General features: G+C 44.5%; 1 protein-coding gene across 3 annotated transcripts in view; it reads left to right on the top strand.

Moving 5' to 3' along the window:
* LOC105357636 overlaps window positions 1-26,433 on the top strand; it is a 315,534-nt gene that overhangs the window by 78,732 nt on the left and 210,369 nt on the right. For all 3 annotated transcript variants that reach the window (XM_023953741.1, XM_023953739.1, XM_023953740.1), the window contains 5 exons: window positions 9-130; window positions 15,029-15,072; window positions 15,181-15,248; window positions 21,427-21,477; window positions 22,765-22,815. In XM_023953741.1, coding sequence (XP_023809509.1) covers window positions 9-130; window positions 15,029-15,072; window positions 15,181-15,248; window positions 21,427-21,477; window positions 22,765-22,815 — 336 coding nt within the window. The remainder of the gene's footprint in view (window positions 1-8; window positions 131-15,028; window positions 15,073-15,180; window positions 15,249-21,426; window positions 21,478-22,764; window positions 22,816-26,433) is intronic.

Here is a 26,433-nt window from a genome sequence, read left to right as displayed (position 1 = left end):
CTGTGCAGGAAAAAGAGCTTGATGGTTCAATATATTATGGCCTACGATCTACAGAAGAGAAGCCGAAGGCTGATCTGTGCTTCTCCGAAGAAGATTACGTAAATGAGAAGTTAAAATGGCTGGCAATGAGGTATAACACACACACACATAATCACACACAGAGACACAAATGCCAATATAAAGACTCGTGCATATCCACATGCAAAAAGGCTTAGACTAGTTAACAGTGTTATTTTAGCCTGTTTAAAAACAAAAGGTTTGGTTATGTAACGATCTGTGGATTGAAACAAAATCAGGAATTTAAAATGTTTACAGTAATGTAAAATATTCTTTATCTATATTCACGACCCTCTTTTTCTTATTGAAATAAAAGGTTTTATGAATTACAATTTTTTTTTTTTTTTAACCTTGTCCTGTCCAACAGCTGGGCAAACAGATGAGAGCTGCGGGCCTCTTGTGTTGGACATATTTTACTTTAACAAGAGGGGTTATTAATCTTCAGACAAACCAAAGGTATGTCTGAATAAACCCCTTTTGTAATTGAGGCCAAACTTTATTAATTTCAAACATGTTTGAAGATCTTTGGTGTTGGACCGGACGGAAAAGGAAAGAGGGGAAGAAGAGAGAGGGACGTTAGAAAGAGGGGGTGAAGGAGGGTGATAGTAGGAGGGGAAGGGGGATAAGACCATGAAGCAGCATAGAGCAACAAGTTTACTGGTTGTTAATCACCATGGTAAGGCTCAAATGCAGTACAAAAAGGGCGGAGCCTGTCCACACACACACCCAAGTGTCAAACACACCTGCTAGTTGCAAAAATGTCCATCTGTCGACATGTACACAAAACAGATAGTGCTCACACGCATACTTATGCCTTAAAACCAACTAGTGTGAAACATTTCAGTCATTCAGTCACGCAAACCGCCAGTGCAAAGGTGAGCCAACACCCGTGCTCAGGTGAGTGCTCATGTTCTTCTAAAATGGATGGTGGAATGTGTAAAGAAGGAAGGAGAGCGCCCAGCCATCCCCACCCCAAGACCCCCACCGCAGCAGCAGCGGCAGCCGGAATCCCCCCCACGCCACACGGAAACCGGCAGGGAACAACCGCCGCCCGGGCGACCAAGCCCGCCACCCAGGCCAGGGCCAGCAGGACCGCCGCAAGGCCCCCCAGAGCCAGAGAGCAGGGAGGCACAGAGGGAAAGAGAGCGCCGCCCCAGCCCAACCAGGAGAACAGCCCCCCCGCCGCGCCGGGAGAGCCCAACGCAGGGCCCCACCGGAGAGGGACGCCCACAGCCCCAGACGAGCACCCCACCACCACCCAGGAGTTCCGGGCATCCCCCCGCCCCAACCCCAGGTACGAGCCAGGACCCCCCAAGGGAGACCCGCCCCGCACTCCAGGCAGCCATCCGCCCGGCCCACGGTTGGTCCAGGGAGGAGCAAGGCAGGGGCCCGCCGCCCCCGCCCAGGAGGGGGGAACCCCGGGGAAAAAAGAGGGCCCACAAGGGGTGTTGTAAATATGGCCCGACCAGGCTCGGCCACAGTTGGAAGTTAGGCGGGGCCCAGCGCTCAGGAGCAAGGACCAGAACCCACCCCCCAGGGACACCAACACCCCCGGCTCAGATGTAATGTGAACCCCCCCACCGCGCGGAGAGAGCACCGCCGGGCCCAGGAAGCCGGCACCCCGGGGACACGGCCGCCGCCGCAAAGGGGCCCGTACCCCCCACCAGGGAAGAGGCAGGGGACAGATGGTCCTAGGTCCCACCTTCCTTGCAAAATGTGTGTGCGTATATGTGTGTTTAAGAGGGTGTGTGTGTGCATGTGTGTGTGTTTATGTTGGGATGTATATATTGAGGGGGGAGGGGTGTGTGTACTAAGGGGGGTGCAGTTAAAATTGGCGGGTAGGGCACTAAGGGGACATCTCCTGATTACTCACAGTGATGTCCCCTCACCCTCCCCACCAAGGGGCCCTAAATGTCTAAGGTGCGGTTAAAATTGGCGGGTAGGGTGCTAGGAGGACATCTGCTGCTTGCTGGCAGTGATGTCCAAGCACCCCCCCTACCAAGGGCCCTACATGTCTAAGGTGCAAATAAAACCGAAAGAGGGGGGGACCACTCCATACGGCAACCATAGGAGGGGGGGCCACTGCCTAGTAAACCCCCCCCCCCCCCCAAGGCTCATCGCAGGCTAATCCCCCCACCCCCTCACCCTATTATGAGGTTATATGAGGAAGGGGGTAAGTTGGGGACAGCTGGTAGACTGTCCCCCGGTGGTCAAACAGCTGTCCCCCGCCCCCCCCCCCCAGCAAGGGGGCCAGGCCCACCCAGCCCAGGGGCCCCACCCCCGGAGGCGCCGACACCCCAGACCCAGCACCACCCACCCCACACAGAGGGAGAGGAGCCAGAAAGCGCCGGCCCCCCCCGGAGCAAGCCCAGGCCCCCACCCCCAAACGCCGGCCCTAGAAGAGCTCTGGTCAGGCCTCGACGGGACCGAGGCAGCCAACCGGCCGGGGAAACCGCCGATGGCCTCAGCGGAGACCCCGACCCGTCAACCCCCCCTGCCCCGTACCAATAGCGGCCCCCCCCCTCCCCCAGAATGCCCCCCCACCGGACCGGGCCGACAAGACCCCCCACCCCACCCCACCCCAGACCCCGCAGCCGAAGCGGATGACACCCAGAGCGCCCGGGGGCCCCAAGAGGGTTGTCCCGTCCCGCCCCAGAGCCAGGGAAGGGCTGATCCCAGCCCCAGGCGTAGATGGGAAGCCCATCCAGTGCCGCTGGGCCCCCCCCCCCAGCAGCGCCCCCCGCCAACCCCCCCCAGCACAGGCAAAGGGACCACCCCCCCAAGCCAAGCCAGAACACCACCCCACCCCCCCACCACGCACCCCCACACCCAAGCCCAGAGGACCACGCAGCGCCCCAGCCCGCCCCACCCCGGCGCCGGACCCGACCCCCCGACCAACGGAGCCCCCACCACCCCCCGCCAGGCACCGGAGGCCCCGGCCCCCACCCCAGCCCACGGCAGAAGGGCAAGGAGCAGCGACGACCAGGCCCCCCCATCCCCTAAGTCATGGAGTCAGCTATGGGAGACCAGAGAGACCGAATTCTTTCAAAGTTACTTGAACCTTGGGCTGACATTTTTTCCAAGCTGATCTGATCAAGCAGCAGATTTCTGTGTTGACTTATATTTATATTTTTCTTGCTTTTCCAATTTATTAAAATAGTTTTTTTAGCAATGCAAAGAGTTATGAAAATGATAGAGCCTAATCCTCCTTCTACATCGATGGCACTCATGTCACCAAGCACACAAAGTGACGGTGAAGCTGTGATTGAAACCTTAAGCCAGACTGATAAATCGGCACATACCTGCTGCCAGAGAGCCTGGACAGGCGTGCAGAACCACAGTGCATGCATGTAATTGTCGGGTAGATTACTGTCACAGTGCTGACAAATGTCTGAGTTGCTGAGACCCATCTTGAACATCCTCTGTCCAGTGTAGTAAATTCTGTGAAGGGTTTTAAAATGGATTAGCTGCAGATTTGGACTTTTTGTCAGTTTAAAGGTGTTTAGACAAAGTTCTGACCAAAAGCTTTCATCTGTGCTGATGCTCAAATCCGCATCCCATTTTGTTGTCGGAAGTGAAATGTTATTATCTAAATTACATAAAAGTTTGTATATTTTGGAGAGAGTTTTATTCATTGAGAAATTGATCAGAGTGGTAACTACATCTGGTAGCTTTAAATCGTTGTCTCTGTATTTAAATTTTTTAGTAATACTTGATTTAAGTTGCTGATATTCCAAGAAGTTATTTATTCCATGTTTGTCTTGAAGTTCCTGGGGAGTTATGAATCTTCTATCAATAATTATGTGCTCTAGTTGTTTTATGCCCCCTGCTTGCCAAGCTGGGAAGTGGATAATTTTTTTGTTTATGAGGATGTCTGGGTTGTTCCAGATGGGTGTCATTTTGCACGGTTGAATTGATGATTTTGATATTTTGAGAAATTCCCACCAGGCTGTTAAAGTGGCGTTTATATTAATAGTTTTGAAACAATCCTGTTTTTTAACTGTTTGGCTAATAAATGGAAGATCTGACAGGTTGATCTTTCCACATAACGCCTGTTCCAAGTCTAACCATGAGTTGGTTTCTGGATTATTTTTTACCCATTTTAAGATGTATTGTAATCTATTTGCAAGAAAGTATTTGTGGAAATTAGGTAATTCTAATCCTCCACAGCTTTTTGCAGATTTTAAAGTTTTTAGACTAATTCTTGCAGGTTTATTGTTCCATAAAAAGCTTGATATGGATGAGTCTAATGTTTTGAACCATTTTAGTGGCGGTTGTGTGGGAATCATTGAAAAGAGATAATTAACTTTGGGTAAGATTTTCATTTTTACCGTGGCTACCTTGCCCATAAGGGACAGAGGCAGGTTGGTCCAGCGTGTTAGATCGTCCTGTATGTTTTTCAGTAATGGGGTGTAGTTTAGCTGCACCAGTTCTGATAGTTTGGGGGAAAAATTGATACCTAGATATTTGATATTTCCTGATTTAACTGGTATTGTGAGTCTTTGCTCCGCATTATTGTTCAGTGGTAATAAAACAGACTTATTCCAATTAATGGAATAGTCTGATATAGAGGAGAATTCATTAATGATTGTTGCCGTTTCATTTACAGAATGTAAATTACTTAAAAACAGTAATATGTCATCTGCATAGAGACTAATTTTATGATGGCTGTGTTTAGTTTTGATTCCTTTAATGCTTTCATTCTGTCTTATTGCTGCAGCTAAAGGCTCAATGAATATAGCAAAAAGAGAAGGAGAGAGTGGGCAACCCTGTCTGGTTCCTCTTCCAAGAAAAAACCTGTTTGAAGTCTGTTTATTAGTTCTAACTGATGCATTGGGGTTGTGATATAATATTTTGATCCATTTGATGAATGTTTCTCCAAAACCAAACTTATGGAGGGCGGCAATAAGGAACTTCCAGTTTACTCTGTCAAAAGCTTTTTCAGCATCCAGTGATAGTATGGACATTTCCTGGTTGTTAATGGTGGCAAAATCTATTATATTAACAAGTCTTCGGAGATTGTCATCCGAGTGTCTGCCTTTGATAAATCCAGTTTGGTCGAAGTCAATTATGTGAGGAGTGATTTTTTCTATTCTCTGTGCTAGTGCTTTGCAGATAATTTTTACGTCTGCATTGATTAGAGAAATAGGGCGGTAGCTTGAAGGACTATTGGGATCTTTGTCTGGTTTTAGAAGAAGAATTATGTTGGCTGAGTTCATGTTAGGTGGCATTGATTGGCTTTCATTGATAGATGTGACCGTTTCATAAAACGTTGGTGCCAGTTGTTCCCAGAATTCTTTATAAAACTCAGCAGGAAAGCCGTCAGGCCCTGGTGCTTTACCATTAGGCATAAGTAACAGAGCTTCATGAAGTTCAGACAACGAGAACGGAGAGTCTAAGTTTGTTATTTGATCCTCATTTAACCTGGGTAGGTTTACATTATTAAGAAATGAGTCAATACTTTGCTCTGACGGATTGATCTGTGGTGTGTACAAGTTTTTATAAAAGTTTTCAAATGCGTTATTAATTTTGACCGGGTCATGAGTGATATTTCCTGTTTGGTCCGTAATAGAGGTGATTGATGATTTTTCTCTATTAATTTTAAGCTGATTAGCCAGAAATTTGCCAGATTTATTAGAGTTTTCAAATCTTTCAAGTCGTAGCCTTTGTATTTGAAATTGTGTTTGTTTATTAATGATGTCATTTAACTGCAGCTTTAAATTTTTCAGATCTCCCAGAATGTGTTCCTGTGCAGAAGCAGCATAAGCAGTCTCCAGGGTTTGGATTTTATTTTCTAATTCTAATAAATCTGCTTTCTCTTTGCGTTTTTTGTGCGTTGAATAAGAAATGATTTTCCCTCTCATGACTGCCTTTGCCGCTTCCCACAGAATGCACGGTGAGATGTCTGGTGTATTGTTGAATTCTAGGAAGGTTGCCCATTCTTTTTTAAAGAATTCAAGAAATTCCTGGTCCTTTAACAGAGACGTATTAAACCTCCAGGTCGTACATGAGGGTGTGGATTTTTCCCTAGAAATATTTACAGAGACTGGTGCATGATCACTGATAATAATCGGATGAATGTTGGAACTTTTAATTTCTTTTAAAAGAGAGTTACTGATTAATAAATAGTCTAAACGGGAGTGTGAGCGGTGAACTGGAGAAAAAAAGGTGAACCCTTTAGTGCTTGGATGACATGAGCGCCACGCGTCGCAGAGACCCAGATCATTCATGTACTGCTTTAGAATACTTGCAGACCTCCATGTGCGCTGGGCTGCTGCTGTGCTGAGTCTGTCAAGTTCAGGGTCCAGAACCAGATTGACGTCTCCTCCTATAATGATTGTGGAGTCAGAGTGAACTGAGAGTGAGGTGAAGAATCTGTGAAAGAAGGAAGAGTCGTCAACGTTTGGACCATAGATGCTGGCTATGCAATAGTCCTTATTCTGAATGGATATATTAATAATTACAAATCTACCTTCTGGGTCAGTAACTGTATCCTTATGAGTAAATGTAACATTTTTATTAACCAAAACAGCAACTCCTCTTTGCTTGGAGTTATAACTAGAAGAATATATGACTGGAAATTTTGAGCTGCACAGGAGGTCCTGAGATTGTGTACATAAATGGGTCTCCTGCAGTAGAGCTATATCTGCTTTAAGATCATCCAGGTGAGATAACACTTTCAATCTCTTTGGCCCAGAGCCAAGCCCACGCACATTCCAGCTAACAATGTTAAGACTGTTCATAACTGCTCTGACCAAGAGAATGTAAGGCTAAATAGAGTGTGTGCCGGTCCATGTGCGCGTGCCCGCTGATCGATGAAGAAACACTGTGCGTTTGTGTGCGTGCGCGTTTCCTGACTGTGTGAGCTGCATGTTGCATGTGTCCTATGTGGGCTTATGGAGGTGTTTGCGGGATGTCCGCGAGTGTGTGCTGGTTCGCGTGTGCTTGCCCGTGTGCGCGCTTGTCTGCGCGCGCGTGCCCGTTCCGTGCATAAATAAAAACCAACTTACCGAGGGACGTGTTACCTTTGGATAATTTACATATGAGGAGGGGGGGAGAGAGGGGAAACTAAAAAGAAGAAAGAGGTAAAGAAAAACAGAAAGAAACAAACATAACAGGAAAAACAACAGAAACATGAGAGGGGAGAAAACTTAAACTGCTTCAGCGAGATGGAGGTGTGGATGATTGATGAGCCGGTTTCATTCATTCAACACGTTTAGCGCTGTTTTTTCGGATGTCAGATCTTCAGCAAAGCCAGGGGGTGATCTCCGGGTCTCGGAAGAGCCTTCCATCTACAAAGAGTTTATCCACAGAAACCACGGCTCTAGACCCGTTGGCAAGGTGTTTTTTCCTCAGAGGAAAAAGGATCTTTCGGCGCCGCAGGATCTCAACCGGAAACTGGTCATTGACACTAAAATGTGTCCCCCTCAGTTCCCGGCCGCGACCCTTCACCATCTCCTTTTGCTTGTAGTTGTCAAACTTGGCTACAATCGGTCGCGGACGCTGGTTGTCGGACCTTCTTCCTCCGAGCCGGTGCACCCTCTGGAACGCGATCTTCTGCACCTCCTCCTTGGGGAGTTTCAGGTGGGCTTCCATGAAGCGTTTCACCGTCGCCTCCGGGTCTTCTCCTGCCTCCTCTGGAACCCCCGCGATCACCAGATTGTCCCTCATGCTCCTCGACTGAAGATCCAGGAGGGTTTCCTTGATCGAACGGTTCTCCTCAGAAAGGTGAGCGGTGTCACTGCTCAAGGTTTTGACACTTTCTCTGAGGGCCTGATTCTCCGCTGCGAGCTCCTGCACCTGCTGCTGGCTGAACTCCAGAGACTCTCGCAGGCCTTGGAACTCTCTATGGAGGATCTCCAACAGATTCAAGCGGCCGTCAAGGCTGGAGAGCTTTTTATCAATGGAATCTAAAGCGTCACTGATTCCACTGCCTGGAGAGGAGGCAGCTCCGGGAGAACTTTCTGGTCGGACGCGTTTGGAGGAAGGAGTAGTGGTGTTGGTCTTCCCCATAACGACGGTATTGTAGCAGCCGTCTAAATAATTCTCCAGGTCCTCCAGGCTGTCAAAAGGCTTATTCAACTTTTACAGATGTTAGTTTACCAGCTTAATTGATATGGCAGTAAAATGATATAATAATGAAATGTTTGTTCTGCTACTTACGCACCGCCAAGCTGAGTTGCCACACCGGTCTCGTTGAGTCTCGCGATACTACAGCATCTCGCCCCGTGGAAGCCTAATTTTTCTAATGAATTACAATTTTTAGGATGCAGCAGGATGTGTCTATTAAAGGAGACCTGTTGAGGTGTTAGCGTGGTTTAAGTCACTTTTCCATCAGATGTTTCATCCACGTTCCAGCTGGTTTCCTCTGATGGTTCTCTTGTTTGGTCAGATATAAAAGTTCAAGTTCCTCACATGATTCACCTCGATCAAACGGGATTCATCAAAAGCAGACACTTAGATGACAATGTCCGCAGGCTCATTAGCATAATAGACTTTGCCACTATAAAAAACCAGGAAAGGACCATACTATCGCTGGATGCTGAAAAAGCTTTTGTCTGAGTAAATTGGAAGTTCCTCATCACTGCCCTCCATAAGTATAGGTTTGAATAATCATTCGTCAATGGGATTAAAATATTATATCACAACCCCAACAGTTTTTTTCTCGTAAGAGGAACCAGACCGGGTTGCCCACTCTCTCCCTCTTTTATATAAAAAAAAAGCCCCTCTCACCCTCCGCGGGTAGTTTCTCACACAAGCTGGGGTCCTCTACCAGAGGCCTGGGAGCTTGAGGGTCCTGCAGTATCTTAGCTGTTCCTGTTCTTTTCTGGACTGAGAGGTCTGAGGTCTTTCCAGGTATCTGTTGTAGCCACTCCTCCAGCTTGGGGGTTACTGCCCCGAGTGCTCCAATTACCCCAGGCACCACTGTCACCTTCACTTTCCATGCTTTCTCCAGTTCTTCTCTGAGTCCCTGGTATTTCTCCAGTTTCTCATGTTCCTTCTTCCTGATGTTCCCATCGCTTGGCACTGCCACATCCACCACAACGGCTTTCCTCTGTTCTTTATCCACCACTACAATGTCTGGTTGGTTCGCCATTACCATCCTATCAGTCTGGATCTGGAAGTCCCACAGGATTTTTACCCTCTCATTCTCTACCACCTTCGGGGGTGTTTCCCATTTTGACCTTGGGGTTTCCAGTACATATTCTGCACACATGTTCCTGTATATTATACCTATATATATATATATATATATATATATATATATATATATATATATATATATATATATATATATATATATATATATATATAGCACTCTAACAGACTGAGACTGTATGCTAGCCGCAAAGAAGGAGGCCGAGGACTAGTGAGCGTAGAAGCCACTATCAAGGATGAAACATCCAAGATGCATGAGTACATCAAGCTCAAGGCCCCAACTGACAGTGTGCTCAGTGAATGCCTCAGGCAATGGAGAGCAGAGGATACAGTGCTGGAGGACAGATCCTCATGGGAGGACAAACCCCTGCATGGGATGTACCACCGGACCATAACTGAAGTGGCTGATATCAAGAAGTCCTACCAATGGCTAGAGAGGGCTGGCCTACAGGACAGCACTGAAGCGCTCATCCTGGCAGCTCAGGAACAAGCCCTGAGCACCAGAGCAATAGAGGCGCAGATCTACCACACCAGACAAGACCCAAGGTGTAGGCTGTGCAAAGAGACACCTGAAACAATCCAGCACATAACTGCAGGGTGTAAGATGCTGGCAGGTAAAGCATACATGGAGTGCCACAATCAAGTGGCTGGAATAATATACAGAAACATGTGTGCAGAATATGGACTGGAAACCCCAAGGTCAAAATGGGAAACACCCCCGAAGGTGGTAGAGAATGAGAGGGCAAAGATCCTGTGGGACTTCCAGATCCAGACTGATAGGATGGTAATGGCGAACCAACCAGACATTGTAGTGGTGGATAAAGAACAGAGGAAAGCCGTTGTGGTGGATGTGGCAGTGCCAAGCGATGGGAACATCAGGAAGAAGGAACATGAGAAACTGGAGAAATACCAGGGACTCAGAGAAGAACTGGAGAAAGCCTGGAAAATGAAGGTGACAGTGGTGCCTGTGGTTATTGGAGCACTCGGGGCAGTAACCCCCAAGCTGGAGGAGTGGCTACAACAGATACCTGGAAAGATCTCAGACATCTCAATCCAGAAAAGTGCAGTGCTAAGAACAGCTAAGATACTGCGCAGAACCCTCAAGCTCCCAGGCCTCTGGTAGAGGACCCGAGCTTGAGTGAGAAACCACCCACGAAAGGGTGAAAGGGGCAAGTTTTTTTTTATAGCTGCAGCAATAGCACTAAGACAGAATGAGAGCATTAAAGGAATTAACACAGCCATCATAAAGTTTGTCTCTATGCAGATGACATATTACTGTTTTTAACGTTTTCTGTAAATGAAACAGCAACAATTATTAATGAATTCTGCTCCATATCAGTCTACTCTGTTAATTGGAATAAATCTGTTTTATTATCTTTGAACAGTTATGCAGAGCAAAGACTCTCGATACCAGTCAAATATGGCAACATCAAATTTCTAGGTATTTATTTTTCCCCCAAATTATCAGAGCGGGTGCAGCAGAACCACATCACATTATTGAAAAGCATACAGGACGATCTAACCCACTGGGTCAGCCTGACTCTGTCCCTTATGGGCAAGGTAGCCATGGTTAAAATGAAAATCTTACCCAAAGTTAATTATCTCTTCTCAATGATCCACACAACCGCCACTAAAAAACATTGGACACATCCGTATCAAGCTTTTTATGGAACAATGAACCTGCAAGAATTCGTCTAAAAAGGAGGCCTTCCACAACTACTTCCACAAGTACTTTCTTACAAATAGATTACAATACATCTTAAAATGGTTAAAAAATAATCCAGAAACCAACTAATGGTTAGACTTGGAACAGGCGTTATGTGGAAAGATCAACCTGCCATTTATTAGCCAAACAGTAAAAAAAAAAACCAGGACTGTTTCCAAAGTATTAATATAAATGCCACTGGTGGGAATTTCTCAAAATATCAAACTCGTCAATTAAACCGTGCAAAATGACACCCATCTGGAACAACCCGGACATCCCTATAAGCAAAAGAAATGTTACACTTCCCAGATTGGCTAGCAGGGGGAGTAGCATTACTAGAGCACATAATTATTGATAGAAGATTCATAACTCCCCAGGAACTTGAAGACAAACATGGAATAAATAACTTCTTGGAATATCAGCAACTTAAGTCTATTATTACTAAAAGGTTTAAAAACAGAGACAACAATTCAAAGCCACCAGAAGTAGTTACCTCTCTGATTACTTTTTCAATGAATAAAACTCTCTCCAAAATATACAAACTCTTATGCAATTTAGATAGTAATATTTCACTTCCAATAACAAAATAGAATGCAGATTTGAGCATCAGCACAGATGAAAGCTTCTGGTCAAAACTTTGTCTAAACACCTTTAAACCGACAAAAAGTCCAAATTTGCAGCTAATCATTTTCAAAACACTTCACAGAATTTACTACACTGGACAGAGGATGTTCAAGATGGGTCTCAGTAACTCAGACATTTGTCAGCACTGTGATATTAATCCACCAGACAGTTACATGCATGCACTATGGTTCTGCACGCCTGTCCAGGCTCTCTGGCAGCAGGTATGTGACGATCTATCAGTCTATGGAGTCCTATACTGTTCATAATTCAATAAATAAATGTTTAATTTAATAAATAGATATGGCCTCATGCAAATACACAATCAACCAATAAATCTCTCATAAATATATAAAAAGATCATGAAATGGTGAAAAACCTGCACACCGATTTTAAATTAGCCATTGTATTATTCAATATATTTAATTTTGCTTTATAAACCTGTTCATTATTTTAAAACAGCATTTTAAAATATTCATTTTATTCATGTGGAATATTATTATAATTCTACGTCTTTTTTCAGAACCTTGGATTTCAAAATCAAAATCAAAGTAACTTTGTTTTTATTTCATGTTGCTGTTTTTCACAACGATGTATTTATTTCATGAAGAGCTTTTTCAGGAGAATGGGTCTATCTGTCAATCAAACCAGACAAGGCGGAGACACTTTTTTGATTGGCTATTCCTTTACTCAGACATGAGCAGCAGCACCCTGACTACATCGATCGAAGATGTTTCAGCGAACGTGACGGCGCGATGCCCACTCCTCAACACTAGGGGGAGTGTGCACCTCAACACATCCACAGTGTTACCAGAAATTGGGCAGTTTTGGTTCTAAATTTACGAAAAAAGTGGCTTTGGGCGAGTGTGCATAATTCGGGTGATTCTGTGGTTGGTTCTGCAATTTTCATCTTCTCATGAACATCTAGTAGTGGCCTAAGTTAGGCTGATGAGTTGTTGGAGTTCCACAAAACTTCTATGAACTGGAGTTCCATGAACGCAACATGCCGCGTGTGGGAGGAGCTAGCAGCCAACGCTTTTGCCTGATAGCCACTTGGAGCTGTACCTGTGTTAATCTCACCTAAATGCATGGATGCACAATGCACACGGAGATTGTTAAGAGATCAGGTTTATTTATTTTGAATAGTTCCACATGATAACAATGTTTCCATCTTTGAGTTCATGAGATCATCCAAGAGAGTCTCTGCTTCAGGTCCTGCAGTCAAACTACGTGTAAATCAGAGCCCCCAGCGCAAAAGTGTGTGTGTCTGAGCGCAAGTTAAGGGTCTGTTGTTCAGTTCACCGGAAAAGTAATAATAAAAAAGTATATCCAAAGTATAGAGACTGAATCTTTTAGTAACCCGCTCTGGAAGCATCTGAATGGGAAAATGATCCCCACATCAAACCCCGGATCTCTGCTGCGTTTTACAACCAGAAAGAGAAACTTTCGCAGGAAAGGTTCAACATTTTCCCCAAGAGGGGGGAAAAAAAACAGAGGACCTGATTATAATCATTGTCTCAATGAAAATAGAAAAAATATCATAAGTTTCAGGAGGCCCGAGCAGGCTTGTTCCGCTTTGCGCAGCTGCCTGGTCTGACTCTCTGTCGGTCCTCTGTCGGTGCACATAAGGCACGATAACTTCAGACTGGATCTGTGAGCTCAGACAGCAGAGCCGTTAGCTGCAGAGCAAAGGAGAGCTGAGTGAATGACGTAAGAGTCAGGAGTGTTTCCCGGGGGACTTAAAGATATGGACGACTGCAGCTCCTTTGGTCCACACAAAGCCTCAAACTACAAAAACAGAGTCGTCCATGTTTGCATATTTTGCTGCAGACAGATAGTTTGTATCAAATGTCAGCAAAGCCGCGCAGATATCGCTGAAATATGTCATCTCTCTGACTGGCACATCGCTGAGCGGGTCTCAAGGAATATGAGTCGATTTCGGCGGATCAGCAAATGAGCTTTTAGATCCCGCCCACATTAACTAATTGACAGATAGACCCATTCTCCTGAAAAAGCTCTTCATGAAATAAATACGCCATTGTGAAAAACAGCAACATGAAATAAAAACAAAGCTACTTTGGAAAATATTGATTTTGAAATCCAAGGTTCGGAAAAAAGAAGTAGAATTATAATAATATTCCACATGATTAAAAATGTATATTTTAAAATGCTGTTTTAAAATAATAAACAGGTTTTTAATGCAAAATGAAATATATTGAATAATACAATGGCTAATTTATAATCTGTGTGCAGGTTTTTCACCATTTCATGATCTTTTTATATATTTATGAGAGATTTATTGGTTGATTGTGTATTTGCATGAGGCCATATTTATTTATTGAATTAAATATTTATTTAATGAATTATGATTAGTATAGGACTCCATATCAGTCTGGCTTAAGGTTTCAATCACAGCTTCACAGTCACTTTGCATGTTTGGTGACATGAGTGCCATCGATATAGATGGAGGATTATTATCAATCATTTTCATAACTCTTTGTATTGCTAAAAAACAATTTTAATAAACTAGAATAACAAGAAAAATATGAATCTAAGTCAATACAGAAATCTGCTGTTTGATCATATCAGCTTGGAAAAATGTCAGCCCAAGGTTCAAGTAACTTTGAAAGAATTCTGTCTCTCTGGTCTCCCATTGCTAACTCCATGACTTGGAGCAAGGGTGTCCAAATCCAGGCCTTAAGGGCCGGAAACCTGCTGGTTTTCCAGAAACCCTGCCTCATCTGCTGCTGATTACCTGGATCAGGTGTGTTTAGCCAATAAGGAGCTTCAACCACAGGTTGATTGGAAAACATATAGGACACCTTGAGGCCTGGAATTGGACACCCCTGACTTAGAGGGTGGGGTGCCTGGTCGTCGCTGCTTCTTATCTGTCTGCCGAAGTTTGGGGGTGGGGGTCGGGGCCTTCTGGTGCCCGGTGGGGAGCAGTGGGGACTCCATTAGTCGGGGGGTCGGGTCCGGTGCCTGGGTGGGGTGGGCTGGGGTGCTGCGTGGTCTTCCGGGCTCAAGTGTGTGTGTGTGTGTGGGGGGGGGGTTACGGCTACGGCCCTGCTCGTAGCGGGGGTCCAGCAGCGCTAGATGGGCTGCCCATCTGCACCTGGGGTGGAATGGGGGGGGGGGGGGGGGGGGCAACTCCTGGATTCCAAAAGAGGTTTATTCAGACATACCTCTGGTTTGTCAGAAGATTCATAACCCCTCTTGTTAAAGTAAAATATGTTCAACACAAGTGTCCTTCAGCTCTCATCTGTTTGCCCAGCTGTTGGACAGGACAAGTTAAAAAAAAAAAAAAATTTGATGTGAAAGTTCAGCTGAACTCTGGTTTGGACCAAACAAGAGAACTCTGTTTGTTTTCCAGAATCAGGATCTCTGTTAAGCTGTGATTAACAACAACAGGAGAAAGTCTGAAAACGTGTCTCACTGTCAATGTTTCTACTGTCTGAACTTTATCACAATTTTATTTTCCCTTAGCTACCTTCATGTTGCATTTACTCTCGACATGACATGGACAGGAGGTGAGTAGGAGCTGCTGTTTTTTAGGTTTATCATAAACACATCATCAGCATAGAAAATGTGCAGCAGTTCAGCATCTTCTGACAGCAATATGTTTTTATTTCTGACAGATCGTCTGGAGTTTCTGACAGATCTGATGAAGAAAGGCGTGTTTGAAACCAAGTTCTACTTGCATGAGGTGAGTCTGATCCAAAGAAAACTGCTGCTCTGTGGAAAGTTGAGGCTCTAATGGTTTGAAAGAGAAACTCAGACTTGGATTTGATCCTCAGAGAAGATTGAAGTCTAAACAAGAAATACCATCAAACTTGTCTTGGATCAGAAACTTTAACTTGGCTCCTCAGACTTTAGTTTCAAACTTTAAGATTCATGGTTTTATTGCCGTTTGCACATGCGGTTCATCGGAATTTTTCTTTGGCATCTCTCATGTCTGGGTGAATAAGAAAGGACAAAAAATTAGAGAAAAAAAAATAGAATAAAGTTAAAAGTTAAAATTAGACAACAAAAGTACAAGGTATATAAAAACATATGAATATGAGTAAATTTGAATATTGCAGCGTCCCAGTCTGTACAGAAGAGTTATTGCACATATTATTGTTTATTGCATTTAGTGATTCAGTCCAGTCTTCCCTTTCTGATGTCCTTTGCCAGCATTCTGATTGCTGTTGGGAAACAGCTGTTGTGGAAGCATGTGATGTGTGCGTGGATGCTTTCAGGCCTGCGACATCTGAGGTTGTGGCCTAAGTCCACACACTGGATCAGTGCGTGAGCGGGGTGGTGTCTGTCTCTGATGATCTTGGACACTGTCCTCCTGCAGCGCTGTTTGCAGAGGGTTTCCATGGATGGAAGGTTGTAACCTATAATTTTGCCAACTGTGTTAATGACCCTGTGCAGCATCTTCTTCTCTTTAATGGAGGTGTTTCCAAACCAGGCTGTTATTCGGTTGGTGAGGATGCTTTCCACAAGCCACCTGTAGGCCTGGGTGAGGGTCTGCCGCTTGAGTCCAGCCTTCTTCAGCAGCTGATGAAGTACAACCTCTGCTGGGCTTTCTTCACTGTGGCAACAGTGATTCTTTCCGAGCCGAGGCTGTTAGTGATCTGCAGACCCAGGAACTGGTGGCAGTCGGTCCGCTCCTCCACAGTCCCGTTGATGATGAGCGGTTGATGTGGCGGTGCTTTCCTTCTGTAGTCCACGATTATCTCTTTTGTTTTCTCTACGTTGAGAACAAGGTCGTTGTCCTCTCTGTAGATGGTGATCCTGTGCACCAGGTCTCTGTATGCAGACTCGTCCCCTCCTCTGATGAGGCCGAGGACGGTTGTGTCGTCTGCATACTACATGATGATGTTGTTGGAGTCGGGGGAGGTGCAGTCATAGGTGCAGAGTGAGAAGAGCTTTGGACTGAGGCAGCACCCCTGTGGTGTTCCGGTGCTGACTGTCAGCTCAGCAGAAACCTTCTTTCCCATCTTCACCACCTGTGGTCGGTCAGTGAGAAAGTCAAGAATCCAGTTTCTGGTGGGTGTTGGTTTTCCCAGATCTGCGAGTTTTGAAGACAACTTCAGGGGCCTGATGGTGTTGAAGGCAAAGCTGTAGTCCAGGAACAGAATCCAGGCGCACGTGTTCTTGGTGTCCACATGTTGCGGGGTGGATTGAAGTGCCAGTGCCTCCGCATCTTCTGCTGATCTGTTGGGGCGGTAGGCGAACTGGTGGGGGTCTACTGATTCGCCGACCAGGACGTTGATGTGGGACAAAACAAGCTTTTCGAGGCATTTCATTGCTGCAGGAGTGAGAGCACGGGTCTTAGGTCGTTCATCATTGAAGCAGTACCTTGAACCACATTGTTCAATCAATCAATCAATCGTTGGACCTTGAATCACACTCAATGAGAACTCTGTATTAAAAACCTTACTTTGATTTGAACTTGTGACTTTGTCGTGGGCTCTTTAGCTACAAACTTGTCAGGCTAAATAATCAATGCCAAAGTTAGAGTGTCCGCTAATCTTTGGTTGAAACAAGAAAATGGTGAAGGCATGGTGAGACTCATCTTCCTTGATTTCTCCAGTGCCTTTAACACCAATTATCCTTCTTAACTGGATGATCAGCTGTGGCTGATGGGTGATGGGTGACAGAAAGGCCACAGTTTGTCTGACAGGGCGACGTCTTGTCTGATGTGGTGCTGAGTGGTGTGGGAGCCCCACAGGGCAGTGTGTTCTCTCCATTCCTGTTCACCTTGTACACCTCAGATTTTCAGGAAAACTCAGAGTCATGTCACCTACAGATATTCTCTGATGAATATATGGTTGTGGGGTGTATAAGCAGTGGACAGGAGGAAGAGTACAGGAGGCTGGTGGACGGATTTGTGAAGTGGGCTGGAGAGAATCACTTGCTGCTAAACGTGGACGAGACCAGGGAGATGGTGATGGACTTCAGAAGGAAGGGGACAGTCTTGCAGCTTCTCTGCCTCCTGGACAGGGATGTGGATGAGTACAAAAACCTGGGAGTGACTATCAACAGCAAACTGAGCTGGAGGAAGCTGAGGTCCTTTAGTGTGTGCAGCAAGATGCTGCAGATCTTCTACCAGTCTGTGGGGGCCAACACCTAGTTCTCCTCTGTGGTCTGCTGGGGGAGCAGCATTGCAGTCAGTCATGCCAACAAACTGAAGAAGCTGATCAGGAAGGCGGGTTCTGTCATTGGCTGCAAACTAGAATCATTTGAAGCAGTGATGGAGAGGAGGTCACTGAACAAGATGTTATCCATCATGGAAACCAGACCATCCTCTCCACCCTCTTCTGGACAAACAGCGGAGCTCCTTCTCTAGGAGGCTCAGACAGCTCAGCTCTAAAACTTTCAGATACCAGAAATCCTTCCTACCCAACACAATAACACTATACAATGACTCACAGTGTAACAGATGACTTTTGCAAAGTATTGAACATTTTGCACATTGTTACCTGTTTGTAATAGTATTTAAACTATTTCTGTTTTTGATATTATTGTTCTTATTTCATTCAATTTTTTTTTATTTATTTTTTTTATATTTCTTATTTCATTCTATTGTCTTTTATATTTACTACTACGGTAACACACACATTTCCCATGTGTGGGATCATTAAAGTACTTCTGATTCTTATAGACCAATCAGCAGGCTGTTTGACGGCAACTTAGTCATGCTAAACTGAAACTTATTAGAGCAAAATTAAAAATAGGCAAAAAGCGAGATGAAACACAACAAATACAAAAACACGGTGTTGCAAACGCAAGTTTTTGAAAGAAAGAGAATGTGAAAAAAATAGAATGTTACGTGAGAGGGTTGAGGAGTTACCCAGGCGCAGAGAGGGGAAGGAGGCAGGAGGTTCCAGGAAACGGGATTTTTAATAACTAAACGAAACAAACAAAAAAATACTTCAGTCAGACAACTCATGCAGTAAAGAAGATTTATTCCATATTTCCTTTAGTTTGGCATACATTCCGTTCAGATACATAAAACAAAGATCTCCATAGAAAACTTTGGGTATAAACTACCCCCCAAAACCGAAAAGGAGATCAGCAATAGTTTGAAGAGAAGGTGAATGTTAAGATCAGTATTATGTGTGTTTAAGTCAGATGAAGTGTGTTTTTGAGGCATTTCATCTTCAACTTACAAGTTTGACTGCTATGTGTGACCCGGCACCATTGAACGTTGGGCCGCTCCCATTAGAGCAGTGTTTTTCAACCAGTGTGCCGCGGCACACTAGTGTGCCGTGGGAGATGGTCAAGTGTGGCGTGGGAAATTGTCCTCATTAACTGATCTAAAAACATTTCCCATCTCCAGGAGTGTTCATCCAAACAGTCATCCAGTGTTCATCCAAACAGGCCCTGATAAAACACTGAGTAGTTAGGAATATAAAAGATGTTAAATACATTTTCTTTGCGTTTATTTTATTTTATTAAAGACATTTTGATAAGAATGACGGTACAGTACCGCGATTCAGTTAAACCTTCGGCTGTATTTTGGAAAAGTCCCGTCGCTTTAACTGTCTCCACCAATCATTCTTGGGGAGCTTAATCACATGTCATCAGTCTGACCAATCAGAAGTGGTTAAAGTCTTCACTTCCTTGTCCCGATTTAGCTCGTAAAGTCGCTCAGTTCTAACAAAAATACCAGCTAAAGCTCGTCTTTAGCGGTGTAGCTTTGCACAGAATCCGGTATCAGACCGTGGAACAAGTGAACAAAACAATGAAGCTCCGAAAACCGATCTCCAGCCGTTTTATGCACTACATCTCCCATGATGCATTGGGTCATGAGATTGACAGCACACAAGGAGATCTGTTGTTAAACGTCTTGAAACAACGAACACACATCAATCTGTTTTTAAATCTTCTAACTTAACTTTTATTGCATTTTTTAGAAAAAAAAACAGCTGCAGTTTCCAGCTTTTTCTGACACAATTATCTCAAAAATGCATGTGAGATTGTGGAGGGGCTTTAGATCAATACAGACTTTGAGTTTCTCTTTTTTTTTTTTTTTGGATGCTGGTGTGCCGCTGGATTTTTTTTAAGGTTAAAGTGTGCCGTGGCTCAGGTAAGGTTGAAAAACACTGCATTAGAGAACAGTGCCACGAAGGGAACATACTACCTAGATAGAAGAGAAAAACGACACGGAACTTAACATCCAAAAATCCAACGCTTCCACTGGCATAACATGATACGAGTTTAAGTAACATCCATAAATTTGACGCTTTCATCTGAAGTACTAAGGTACGAGCTTAACGGCAATAAATTTGATGCTTCCATCTTGCATACTAATAATATGTGCTTAAGAACATCCTAATTGTGAGGCTTCCACCTGGCAAAATATATTATTCAAACAACCATATTCCAAGAAATTATTTTCCTTTCTGCTGCTAACATATTGGTTGATTTAAGTTTGAAGTCTCTTTGGAACGTGGAGGAGGTCCACCGCCCCATCACTTTCAGTGCAGAGTAGGTAAGGTACATGGAGTGCAGACGTCAGGGGCATGATCTGCAGGGAAGCTGCAGGACGAGCAGAGACTGTAGAATTGGAAGCCAGCCAACTTTGTCAAGGGTTTTACATCATCCGCCAGAAACTAAGTTCTGAGTGTGGAGTATAGGTTGCAGGCTCAGGAAGCGATGAATAGATAAAGACAAAGCAGTATTAGTCTTGGCAACGAATATATAAATAACTTAGCAGAACTGATCAGTTTTAGAATCCTTGAGATAAAGGGAATAAAGCTGCTCTTAAACAACGAAAGAAAAGAACTGCAATTCCCAGGGTCCTTGGGGCGTGACGTCACTGATGACCGGGTTGAGCTGAAAACCAGGAAGAGCCTCGGAAAAGCCTCAACACAGACAAAAAAAAAACAGGAGAATACCGCATGCCCGCTCACCAAAGAGATTCCAGCGATCACGGCATTCAAGAAGGCCCAGACATCTCCCGATTGAGCGCCGATGACAACCCGAACACTGCAGGCCGCTTACCTCACAGATGCACGCCTCAGACGCGAATGCAGTGCCAGCAAAAGACATGCCGGGAGCCGCGACACTGCCTGCTGAACAGACGAAAAAGGGGGGGCAGGCGCGGGGAAGACGGATGCCCCTTTATCAGAAGAAAGGGGACCAAAGAGTCTGAAAAGGAAGGGGGGGAGACATATGACACTGAAAAAGCGAGAAGGAGAACAGCGAGTATGGAGAGCTCGTGGAAATAGAAGAAGAGATTTGGACCGCACCTGGACTTAAATAGGAAGCTGAACAGGTGAGTTGATTAGACTGAACCGCCCTCAGGGAGGAGTAACCAGGTAAACGCACTGCTTGAGTTGCCTGCCTGAAATACTCCAAGGGTCGTTCACTGCTAAGCAGGACAAATCAAACTAGAAACTGGAGAGCTTGAAACAGGGAGCATCACAACTATGGAACAGCGCAGAAGGAATGGAAAAACAGGACTTAAATACACACAGACAAGATGAGACACACTTCAACACAATCAGGACAGATGGGGACCAAAAGTGAAACTCAATACAACAAAACAGGAAACTGAACTGAAAACATGCCAGAACAAAAAAAAAGAATCAAAACACACGGGCAAAGAAACAGAAACCGTAACATTAAAAGCCAAGAAAAAAAATTTGAAATCACCTCTGCACCTTGGCCGGGTGGGTGGGTCCTTTCGCCGGGGGTGCTCCGGGGTCCGTGGGGGTCTCCTGCCCCTTCTCTCCTACTCCGACCAATATGGCTGGGGAGGGTCTGGACCCCCTGATGAATACATGGTACATGGATGTTCTTTGGAAGTTTTTACTTTGTGACACGGAAGAAAAATCCACAATGAGGACGTGTCACGAGATCTGATGTTTGTTTGGTGTTTGCAGGATGAACGAAAGGATGAAAAGAGGAGGCCTAATAGTCTCCCCAATAAAATGGTAAGTCTCTTCCAGCCAATCAGAACTTTTCCACTTCAAGAAGAAAACTCACAAACTATTCATGCAAATTCTGAAAATGCAGGTTTTGACATTCAGCTGAATTTAGTTTCTTTAACTTCACCTTTTTCATGCATTCATGAAGAGTTTGGATTGGGATTCCTCAGACTTAAGATGAGTGAAAGATTCAGATCCATTTATTTCTGAAGCTGCAGATCACAACAAAGGTTGTCCTGACGACAACAGTTATAAACATGATCAAGAAAGAGACATGAATAAAAGCAGTTTGTGTCCAGTCGAATTAAAATGACACCAAGACAGACATTTATAGGAACAAAGCTGTGGAGTCAAACAGCCTGGAGAAAGATTTCCAGGATTTGCACCGCTTTGACATTTCGCTCTGAGCCTCCACCTGTTGTAGGTGGCGGACGAGTGCTAGTAAACAGTAAAAACACAGAAGATGAAGAATCCCCTTTCTTGCCGCTACTGTGGGTCTGACGCCTGTCCGGTGTGAACACCAGCGGCTGAAAGGACGTTCATGAAAGCATGTAGAGCGTGTTCTTGAACACACCACACGTGGTTGGTCTGTATGCACCTTTACCTATTGACCAATCAGGTACAGCATAAAGAGAAAAAGAGAGAGGTTGAAATTACGTTTTTATTTAAAAAAAAAGAACACGGCTCCCATGAAGGAGCCAGTTCTTGTCTTTCTCTCCAAACAGCGGCTCTAAAAGAGCTGTTTCATTCATGACCGGCTCACTACTATTGTTTAGGGACGCAACAGAATTAGCGGACAACGTGAGGAGAGAGAGACGTAGATCACATTTTGTAGTGATAATAAGACACTAAAAACCACAGAGACGCTAAATGATGAGACAAAGTGCTGTCTGCTTCACAGTTTTAGCAGCATCATTCTGCAGCTGCTGTTGAATAAGTGTTAAAGCAGTAAAGAGCCGCACAGCTGATCTTCCAGCCTGTAACTCCACCAGCTCTTATACTGGTACCAGAACCGGACTGTACCTGATTACTTTCAGCTCTGGTTGTGACAGATTTCATGACGGTCCCGAGAACCCTGACTGGTACTTCTCAACAAAACAGAAACTGCAACAATGACTAATACAACGAAAAGATAATCACTGGAACATGTGTTTTGACTTTTTGACAAAAATCTACTATTTTAAAAAACTTGACAAAACTGGAAGTTCTTTGGAAGTTTTGACTTTGTGACACAGAAGAAAAATCCACAAAGATCTGATGACACATCTGATGTTTGTTTGGTGTTTGTTGCAGGAAGAGCGAAAGGATAAAAAGAGGAGGGCTAAGCGTTTCCTCAATGAAATGGTAAGTCTCTTCCAGCCAATCAGAACTTTTCCACTTTAACACTAGAACGTCCGTAGGGCAGCCATTTGGCTTTTCTACCTACAATGTCCAAGGGACAGCCAAGTGGCTGGGTTAGTTAAAATTTACATTCCCAAAGAGCAGCCTTCAACATAGTTTGCACATGAACAGCACAGCCATTAGGTTGTTCTTTTGGCATGCAAAAAGGACAAGCCAAGTGGCTGCGCAGGTTTTCACTATTTCCCCTCACCTCAATCAATCAATCCATTTATTATTTGTATAGCACTTATAAAAGCCAAGGCAACCAAAGTGCTTAACATAAAATCCAATACAATCCCAGACAATATGATGCAATAAAGAAACAATCACAATAAAACAATAAAATCAATTGAACAATAAAAGCAATAAAACAATAAAAGAATAAAATTAATAAAATGATCAAGTCCCACTAGATACGCTCACTGGAGTTAAAAGCCTGAGTAAAAAGATGTGTTTTTAAAAGAGTCTTAAAATTACTGACAGTTCTGGCAGACCTCACAGAGATGGGGAGAGCATTCCAGAGTTTAGGACCTGCAACTGAAAAGGCTCTGTCTCCCCGAGTCACAAGCCGAGTCCTGGGAACCATTAAAAGCATTTGATCTTCAGATCTTAGGACTCGACATGGACGATAAACATGCAAAAGCTCAGAAAGATACTGAGGTGCCAGACCATTCAGACATTTAAAAACCAAAAGTAGAATCTTAAAAGAAATTCTAAAAGACACAGGCAGCCAATGAAGTGAGCGTAATATCGGGGTTATATGCTCACACCGTCTGGTCCCCGTTAACAGGCGGGCCGCTGAATTTTGAACCAGCTGGAGACGGCGGAGCAGAGACTGATCTATACCACTGTACAGAGAGTTACAGTAGTCCAGTCTAGAGAAGATCAAGGCGTGAATCACTTGTTGCAAAGCGTGAGGAGGTAGATATGGCTTGACTTTGCTAATTAGCCTTAAGTGATAAAAACTAGACTGGACTACAAGACTGACCTGTTTGTCAAATTTAAAAAGCCTGTCAAGGTTTACCCCAAGATTTCTAATGAACGGAGCATCTGAAGGGTCCAGGGGGCCAACAGCACTACAGCAGCCCGTCAGCAGGTCAGACTTTCCAAAAACAAACATCTCTGTCTTGTTTTTGTTCAGACAGAGGAAGTTCAGCTCCATCCAAGATTTGATGTCTGCTAAGCAGTTCTGCAATCTGTTGAGACCCTCCACTCCTCCAGATTTTAGGGGAAGATAGATCTGGATATCATCTGCGTAGCAGTGGAATGACACGTTATATTTCCTAAAAATGGACCCCAGTGGCAGCAGATAAAGTGAGAATAAAAGCGGGCCTAAAACTGAGCCCTGGGGTACACCATATTTGAGCGGAGCCTCTGAAGAAGAGCACTGTCCTAGTTGGACAGAAAAACTCCTGCCACATAAATATGAACTGAACCAACTGAGTGCTGTGCCCTTCACACCGACAGACTGCTCCAGTCGGGATAATAAAACACTGTGATCCACTGTGTCGAAGGCTGCAGACAGATCTAAAAGAATTAAAACAGTGGAAGCCCCAGAATCAGCAGCTAGAAGCAGGTCGTTACACACCCTGAGGAGAGCCGTTTCAGTGCTGTGGCAGGATTTAAAACCAGACTGAAACTTCTCGAAAATATTGTAATTTGTTAGATGGTCCTGCAGCTGTAGGTAAACCACCTTCTCTAAAATTTTTGAAAGAATAGATAACTTGGAGATCGGCCTAAAGTTTGATAGAACATTAGGATCCAAGTTATGTTTTTTCAAAAGGGGGTGCACAACAGCATGTTTAAAAGCAGCTGGCACACAACCCGAGACAAGAGAGGAGTTAAGGAGACCAACTATCCAGGGGCCAATGGCATCAAAGACCTCCTTCAGGAGTCTGGGGGGAATACAGTCACCTGGGCAGGAGGAACGCCTCAGGTGTTGAACTATCTCAGAAATCTGAGAGACAGTGACAGGCTCAAACTGGTCAAAAACAGCAGGTGGGGGCGTTAAAACAGAGGGGTCAGGGGTACAAGGAGAGGGTAAAAACCTGACAGCACTGACTTTGTCAATAAAAATGTTAAGAACTGTTCACAAAGTAAAACAGAAGGAGTCAGGCAGGATAAATTACCAGGACTTAAAAGAGACTTTAAAGAATTAAAAAGGACCTTAGGCTTAGGCACTATTTCCCCTCACCTCTGTCACTTCTAGTAAGAGGTCACCACAGTTTGGTTTTTCTTTTTTGGCTGAGATTTATCGTTCATGCACAAGAGACACTTCTTTACCGACATAATACTGAAATGTTCAAGCAAAGAAATCATGTGGTCAAAGTCATATCTTCAACCCACTACTTGTCTGCACATACTTGGTACTGCCCCAAAATCTCCTTTCTGCATTTGCCACATGGTATACTTGTAGCAATCAACAAAGCGCACTCTGGCATTATTGTTCTTGTACTAACTATTCACCTGGCATATTACCCGTTTCCCTTTGCCAGGTATGGGAGCTTGTCACCAAACACGGTATTCCTTTTTCACCTTCTCAGCTCCCGCATGTACCTGTGCGAGGTTTTTTACTGATTCTGGAAGCTCCCAGTGAATTTTGCCTGGGTTGAAAGTTTGATGCAGTTGGCAACGACAAACATTGGAGATTGCAGGAAACCTGTCAGTCCCAACTTGTTCCATGCGCGTGCCCTTGACATCAAAGTGTAAATGCCGCATGATATCTTTGAAGTGGTTTCTGACCATAGTTTCTTTTAGATCAGTGGATTTCCCATTTTCGCCAACCATCTTGCATCTTGCGTTTTGCATGGATGGAAGTTTTATCCCCCCCTCACAAGGAGGATGGCAATGAACCCCATTAGTTCAGGGAGGGCCATGAACCAGCTGTCATCTTCTGTCTGACGTTCATGCTGAACAACACAGTCCCGAAAGGTCTGAAGCATGTTCAGAGTGAGGAAACAGGAAACTCTGTAAGCGAGTCGACACCGTACTTCTGACCAAAGCAGTAGGCTCTTCCTCAGCAGTGTAACATTCAATTGTGCTGTGATGGAGAGGCCTCCCAACCTGTTCTGAATGCCACATCGTGCCATCTTTTGCTTTTTCTGTTGGCACAGTGTGTCTCCTCTCTGTCGTCTCTCTTTTCTGATGGCAATGAAATCTCCTCATCTGTGATCTGATTTCTGAGATCTGAGCAATGAAAGCCTTCAGCAATGTAAAGATATATGTTGTTTCCCCTTTTTATTTTAATTTTTTTTGTTGAATTCTAGTTGAAACTATAAATTCCAAAACATGTCAAATAGGCCTCCTTTGCCTCTCCAGTCCAAGAAACATGTGGTTAAATTAAATGACTAAATTTCTCCTAGGTGTGTATGTGAGTGTGCCTGGTTATTTATCTATGTGGCCCTGCAATGGACTGGTGACCCATCCAGGGTGTACCCCTCCCCAGTTGCTTGTGACTAGCTGGGATGTGCTCCAGCAGACCCCTGTGATCCTGACCAGGATGAGCAGGCACAGAAAATAAATGGATAGACAACTGCTAGAATCAGCAAATGAGAACAAGATGTTCATGAAATCTTATTAAAA

Source organism: Oryzias latipes, chromosome 3 (genome assembly GCF_002234675.1).
Source record: "Oryzias latipes chromosome 3, ASM223467v1".
In the NCBI taxonomy this organism is placed as follows: Eukaryota; Metazoa; Chordata; class Actinopteri; order Beloniformes; family Adrianichthyidae; genus Oryzias; species Oryzias latipes.
This window is presented reverse-complemented; position numbering and strand designations above follow the sequence as displayed.